Source organism: Macrobrachium rosenbergii, chromosome 37 (genome assembly GCF_040412425.1).
Source record: "Macrobrachium rosenbergii isolate ZJJX-2024 chromosome 37, ASM4041242v1, whole genome shotgun sequence".
Classification (NCBI taxonomy): domain Eukaryota; kingdom Metazoa; phylum Arthropoda; class Malacostraca; order Decapoda; family Palaemonidae; genus Macrobrachium; species Macrobrachium rosenbergii.
This window is the reverse complement of record NC_089777.1, coordinates 42,224,896-42,232,395: the sequence shown is the minus strand read 5'-3', so window position 1 is coordinate 42,232,395 and position 7,500 is coordinate 42,224,896. Positions and strand designations below refer to the sequence as shown.

Below are 7,500 nucleotides of genomic sequence, written 5' to 3'. Positions count from 1 at the left end.
TGTGTGTGTTTCACTACATTAGTGGAATTTGTTCAGAATGCAGCAGAGGCAGCAATGGATCCTGTATTTAGCAGGGAAGCTTTGGGTAAAGTGTCTCTTTTACAAAGGCAAAGGCACATCACGGCTCAAGTCAGAACAAGCAAAAATCATTGGCAGTTACAGTGCAACCATCAAATTCTGCAAACCAGTGTACCAGGAAATGCCAACTCTGCAGTGGTCATCATGATATTGAGGACTGCTTTCAATTTCTGCACAAGAGTGTGGATGAAAGACGAAAGTTTGTGAGAGACAGTCGTCTTTGTTTCAGTTGTTTTGGCAATAACCATACTTCGAAAAAGTGTTTCAATCGACGGCAGTGCAAGACATGTAATAAAAAGGCATCCTACCACTTTGCATATTGAGAACTTTAGGATGTTTGACAGTAATAATGCAATTACTTCACAAGCTTGTTCACAGTTTGGAAGTAAAGGTCAAGATTGCACTCAAAGGTCAAAATTGTGTTCAAGGTCAAGAAGGTACTCAAGGTGAAGGTCGCACTCCAGGTCAAGGTAATACTCAAAGGTCAAGGTAGTGTGAAGTCTTCTGCATGTACAATTTCTGATACAGTATTGCAATCGATTTTGCCTGTGCAATTACATGTAAAGGGTAGTGATAATGTAGTAAAAACTTATGCCTTTTATGATACGGGCAGTACAGGTTGTTTCATTAAAGATAATATCAAGGATCAATTAAACTGTAAAGGTATTGAAACAGCTGTCAAGTTGCAAACAATGCATGGGACTGATACAGTCAAAACTTTTATCGTAAATGATCTTGTTGTCACTGATATACATGGTAATAATGATGTTGTATTGCCAAAGGTATTCACTCAAAGAGATATCCCTGTTAATCATGATCAAATTCCAAGGTATGAAATGTTAAAGGATTGGCCTCATTTATCAAGTGTTATTGATAAGATTCCATTATATCAGGCAGAGCTAGACATAGGAATATTGATAGGTAGTAATTGTCCAACTGCTTTGCAACCTTTAGAGGTTGTACCCACTTCAGGTTATGGCCCTTTTGCAGTGAGATATTTGCATGGGTGGACGGTTAATGGGCCTGTACATGTTAAGGTTAGTTCAAATGGGGTTTCATGTCACAGGTTACTTGTATCTAATGTTCAACATGTTACCGACTGTATTACTGTTGAAAGTGTTAGGAAGTTCTTTGAGTTGGATTTTTTCAGAAAAACCAATCTTGGTTCAGTTCCTGAAGAGCGTGGCTTGTCTTTTGAGGACAGAAGATTTGTGAAAAGGTGCCAGGATACCATTGAATTTAAAGATGGTCATTTCCAGCTACCCATGCCTTTCAGAGATCCCAATGTGAGTCTTCCTAACAATAAGAAGCAGGCAGTCAGCAGAGCAGAGTGGCAAAGGAGAAAGATGAAGAGTAGTGAAGATTACAGACAGCAGTATACAGCATTCATGGATAAGTTGTTTGACAAAGGCTATGCTTACAAGGTCCCAGAAGGTGAGGTCAACAAGTCTCCTGTCTGGTATCTTCCACATCACGCAGTTTTTCATCCCAAGAAAAAGAAAATTAGGGTTGTTTTTGACTGTAGTGCAAAGTTTGGAGGTTTGTCATTAAATGATGTTCTGCTACAGGGTCCCTAACCTCACCAACTCATTGACGGGAGTACTCATTAGATTCCGGCAAGAGGTTTACTGCATTCATTGGAGATATTGAAGCTATGTTCTTTCAAATAAAGATTCCACCTGAGAATCACGACTATGTTAGATTCCTGTGGTGGCCTAATGGGGACATCAATCGACCTCTTGAAGAATTCCGAATGGCTGTTCACATTTTCGAGCAATCTCCTCACCAAGTATTGCAAATACTGCACTGAAGGCCACGGGAGACAAAGCAGATGAGAAGTATGACTCAACTGTTGGTAATACTATTAGGCATAATTTCTATGTTGACGACTGTTTGAAGTCATGTGCTGATGTTCCTACAGCAGTTAAGTTAGTGAAGGATTTGATATCTGCAACAGGTGAAGGAGGATTTAGGTTAACTAAATTTGTTAGCAATTCAATTGACATCCTTAAAGCTTTGCCTACTGAAGATTGTTTGATTGAAAGTGACAAGTTTGATCTTGACATGGAGAATCTAATGACAAGAGCCTTAGGAATGTTATGGGACCTTAAAGAAGACTCATTCAAGTTTTCAATTGCGCTCAAGGAAAATCCACTCACCAGAAGAGGGTTGTTATCAACTATTTCATCATTATATGATCCCCTTGGGTTACTCTCTCCAATCATCTTACCAGCCAAGAAACTGCTACAAGAATTATGTCAAGTTGAGAGTCTGGACTGGGATGAAAGGATTCCGGATGACCTAGCTGAAAGGTGGCAACATTGGATACAAGGTCTTCATTTACTGGGCAGCTTTCAATACCAAGGTGCTTTAAACCAAGTGGTTTTGGTAATGTAACAAGTTCAAGTCTTGTATTATTCAGTGATGCTAGTACAGTTGGTTATGGTGTTGCAGCATATCTTGTTCTTCATGATGGAAACCAAGTTCAGTCAAGCCTTGTCATGGGAAAATCAAGAGTATCTCCAAAAGGGTGGTAACTATACCTAGGTTAGAACTTACAGCTGCAACTGTGTCTGTCAAGGTTGCTCAACACATCCTGAAAGGAATTGAGTTTACTGTTGACAGTGTTGTGTACTATACAGATTCAACAACAGTACTTCACTATATTCATAGCAACACAAAAAGGTTCCCTGTGTTTTGTGGCCAACAGAGTCAGAGTTATAAGGGACTACTCTCAACCTGAGCAATGGAGATATGTAAGCTCCAATGATAACCCTGCTGATGTAGCATCAAGAGGTATTAGTGTACATCAGTTATTGCAGTATGACGAATGGTTTCATGGTCCATCATTCATTGCATCTGACTGTTTGTTTTCCCAGGAGTATGTGTACGCAGATTGTGATGATGGTGAGAGTGAACATGTGTCTGCAGTCACAACTTCTGAAGAATGTCATGGGTTTACAAGATTGATTGAATATTACTCTTCATGGTCGAGGTTACAAAAGGCAGTTTCTATATTTCAACAATTGAAGTCAATCCTTAGAGGTAAAAGGAAAGGTTATGCAACCACTGATGCTGAAAGGGCAATCATAATGTATGTTCAACAGAAGGCGTTTGGTGATGAAGTGAAGGCTTTATCAAAGGAATTGTCAGTTAGCAAGAGTAGCCCTATATATAAGCTTGATCCTTTCTTGATTCTGAAGATGGCTTATTGAAGGTTGGAGGTAGGATAAGAAAATCTGATATTCCACAGTCTGCCAGACATCCCATACTATTACCAAAGAAGCATCATGTGACTACATTGTTGATACAACACGAGCATGAATTATTAGCTCATTCTGGTAGAAACCATGTTCTTTCAAATCTTCGGCAGAAGTATTGGATAATTAATGCTAATGCAACTGTCAGAAGTGTTTTATTTCATTGTGTTACTTGCAGGAAGTTAAAAGAACCAGCTTTAGTCAAAGATGGCTGATCTTCCAGCAGACCGATTGGAACCTTCGCCACCATTCAGTAGTGTTGGCATTGACTTCTTTGGACCCTATTACATCAAAGAAGGAAGAAAAGAGTTAAAGAGGTATGGTGTCATATTTACCTGCTTGGTTAGTAGGTCAGTTCATATTGAAACAGCAAACACCTTACAATCTGATTCCTTCATAAATGCTTTGCGAAGATTTGTTTCTCGAAGAGGTCACCCCAAGGTTATCAGATGTGATAATGGAACCAACTTCCATGGGGCTGAGAAAGAACTTAAGGCAGCTCTCGGCGAGATGGAGGAAAAGAAGATTGAGACGTATTTGTTGCATCATCATATTGAATGGAAATTTAATCCACCTGCAGCAAGCCACATGGGTGGTTGTTGGGAGCATAAATCAGAACAGTTAGAAAAGTGTTGTCTGCACTGCTGAAGGAATTTGGCGATAGGCTAAACGATGAAAGTCTACGGACTCTGCTTTGTGAGGTCGAGAGTATCATAAATTCAAGACCGTTAACCACGGTAAGTGATAGTGTCGATGACCTTGAGCCACTAACTCCAAACCATTTGTTGATTCCAAAATCTTATGTAGTCCCTCCCCTGGTTTGTTTCAAAAGGATGATGTTTACATGAGGAGAAGGTGGAGATGTGTTCAATATCTGACCAACCTGTTTTGGTCAAGATTTAGAAAGGAATATTTGAGTACTTTACAGACGAGACAAAAGTGGAATGAACCAAGAAGAAATTTAATTGTTGGTGATGTGGTCTTGGTAAAGAGTGACATTGAACCAAGGAATCGATGGCCAATGGGACGAGTAATAGAAGTACACCCTGATGACAAAGGAACAATCCGCAGTGCCAAGATTAAGACACTTTCTTCAGTTATTGTCCGTCCTATTCAGAAGCTGGTGTTATTAGTTAAAGGCTAGGATTTTCATGAAATGTGACACGATACTATGTTGTGTTCTTCTGGTTATTTGATATGATATACATATATATATACATGAGTTATGAAAGTGTTTAATTTTATTTTAGGTAAATATCTGAATCATGAAGGTATTTTTGTATTATAAGGGTTTGTATTGTAACTTAAAGGTTATTTATTTTATCTGCATGAGTATGTATGTAATATGATAAACAGGTTTAATCTGTTTATGGGGCTGAGTATGTTAATGCAGAAATACAAATATATTTAGTCGGTAAAACCATGTCGTTAATTTTAAGTGGTAGTTTAAAATTTGCGAAGTGTAAACAAATTACGTAATCTTGTCTCAGTTCTTAAGATTCTAAAGTTTCTTTTGGCAGTCTAAGCAAGGTCTTCAAGGAGTACAGTTGTACATATATCGTAATTTAAAGGATATTATGGGGCACACAGATGTAAGTTTTTGACGAACTCTTATATATATTTGCTCTGTCTTATCATTCATTAAGGTGTTAAAGACTTAAATTTGCTTATTTTAAGACATTCAATATTTGTTTATTCCATAATTATAGTAAATAGATATAATCAAAGGAAGTTTAATGTGGTAATGAAATTGTCCAATTATAAATGTGTATTTAACTTTGTGAGATGTATCAAGGTATATTATGTCACTGTTATTTACTGAATAATATGCATTATTATTTGACAATGTATTTTAAGAGGTGCAATAATTCCTTTCAGGAATGAACCTACTTCTACTACTACTGTTACTACCACTACCACTACTGTTAAAGGAATAAAGGGAAGTCGAGTTTCTGAGTTTGTGTTGTCCATTACATATATTTTGTATTCATTGGATTGCAGGATGGGTGGAAACGTTTCAGAACCGGACCTCTCTCTCTCTCTCTCTCTCTCTCTCTCTCTCTCTCTCTCTCTCTCTCTCTCTCAGGCCTGGACGTCTATTTATCATATTACAAGATCACTGGATGATCAGGTTTTATTTGCAAAAGAGGAGATTCATGGCATACACTGGATTCAGGGATTAATGAAGAGAGAGAGAGAGAGAGAGAGAGAGAGAGAGAGAGAGAGAGAGAGAGAGAGAGAGAGAGAGAGAGAGAGAGCTATATTATATATATATATATATATATATATATATATATATATATATATATATATAGTTTGTTTGTATGACCATATACATTTTCATTTTCAGAGGGTTGCATCTCAAGTTTAGAGGCTTCTAGTGCTCAAGAGGTCTCTAAGGGATGAGAATGCTAGCCCCATACTCTGCTTTGCTTAACTTCATCTAACGATGGTACAAATTCACTGGGAGGTCAACTGGTGAACAGGGAATAAACCAGGAACCTTGCTAACGTAATCTGAGTACTCTGTTACTGAGCTCGAGGGAGTGAGTGTGAGGTGGAGACCGACAAACAGACAGATAGGAAATGAGTCCTAATTTGAGACGAAAATAGACCTACCTATTCATATGTTTTGAGGCAAGAAGTTTTAATATATATCTTTCTGTTCATCAGTTTCTTCCAACACTAAACATTCGCACCTCACCGAGCACGCGCGCGGTACACACACACACACACACAAAACCTGGCTCAAAAGAATTGAATCCCTGTTACTATTCAGTATGCATCGATAAGGAACGTATGGAAAGGTCGAATTGCATCGTTAGGGAATCAAATAAGGTAGTTAACAGGGCGAAGTGTTTCTGGCTTCAGGATACTCTCTCTCTCTCTCTCTCTCTCTCTCTCTCTCTCTCTCTCTCTCTCTCTGTTAAACAGTGAGAAAAAGGACGAGGATATGGAAAAAAAAACAGATATGGAAAAAAAACAGATATGAAAAAAAAAGATATGGAAAAAAACAGATATGAAAAAAAAAAACAGGAAGGAATACAGAAAATTAGAAGAGAAATCAAGGAAAATTTGCGATAGAGAAAAAAAAAAAAAAAAAAGGCAACCACAACAAAAAGTAATAGACGACTTACCAAAAAGAAAATAAGAAGAATCCGATGGTGGCGATGACAAGAATCCTCCCAGTCCATTGAGAAAAACAAAGAATGTTCTTTAATGATACACTGACGTCAGCACCCTCCTAACCCACCCACCCACCCACCCGTAAGTAGTAATTGAAATGACGGCACAAGGGAAAAGTGTCTCCAAATATTCCCAGGGGCGTCTCTCTGGAACATTTGGACTTCAGGAGTTTGTGGGAGTAGGCGCTTCCATTATTCCCTGCAATTCGCATGTCTTCCATTTGCCGTTCAATCATAATTAAATGGATTATTTTTGGGAGTTTTGCACTGTGTATACTTTGGAAAAACGCAGATGTCTAACGTAAAATATTTAATGAAAACTTGAAATATTTTGGGAGTCAAAATTGCATACGTATATTTTATAATCATGCTATTTTATTTTTCACTCCTGTTAATATATATATATATATATATATATATATATATATATATATATATATATATATATATATATATATATATATATATATATATATATATATATATATATATATATATATATATATATATATATATATCTTCAATTTCTTGTGTTTGGATGTCATAACTTTATCTCAAGTGTTTAATTCATGACAAGAATTTCATAAAAAGCCGTCATGTTTGCGGACTTTGTAAGTTTCACAGTGATAGGTTCATCATGCATTTGTAGCAATTTGATGTATTTAGGATAATAAACGTTCAATATTAACATCACGGTTCCAAAGCATTGTGCTTCTCACGCTTCGGAGAGCGTCCTGAAGAGACAGAAGAAAGTGAAGACCCTCTAAGAAGGGAGCGAATTGTTACAGCTGAACAATCGGGTGCAAAGCAGTTGAACAACCTTGGCAAGTTTACAAATCACTAGTATTACATAAATACTCACACTCAGCTTTTATGCTGTATTTATTTCTTGATTTGTACAGTACATCTATAATATAGTGAATCATACGCTACATTTAACTGAAAGCTTGTACTATAAGATTTCAGATTTTATGGGGT

The 7,500-nt window shown here is 37.2% G+C and overlaps 1 protein-coding gene across 1 annotated transcript; it reads left to right on the top strand.

Moving 5' to 3' along the window:
* The first annotated feature begins 54 nt into the window (after positions 1-54).
* Positions 55-3,293, top strand: LOC136825211 (uncharacterized). Its single transcript, XM_067081236.1, has 4 exons — positions 55-129; positions 861-1,512; positions 1,853-2,466; positions 2,721-3,293. The coding sequence occupies exons 1-4, from the start codon at positions 55-57 to the stop codon at positions 3,291-3,293; spliced, it is 1,914 nt and encodes a 637-aa protein (XP_066937337.1).
* The last annotated feature ends 4,207 nt before the right edge of the window (positions 3,294-7,500 follow it).

Coding starts and splice junctions, on each gene's coding strand:
- LOC136825211 (XM_067081236.1), top strand. CDS start 55: ATGGATCCTGTATTTAGCAGGGAAGCTTTGGGTAAAGTGTCTCTTTTA. Junction 1,513..1,852: donor TGCTTACAAGGTCCCAGAAG/GTGAGGTCAACA, acceptor CACATTTTCGAG/CAATCTCCTCACCAAGTATT. Junction 2,467..2,720: donor CTTTAAACCAAGTGGTTTTG/GTAATGTAACAA, acceptor TGTACTATACAG/ATTCAACAACAGTACTTCAC.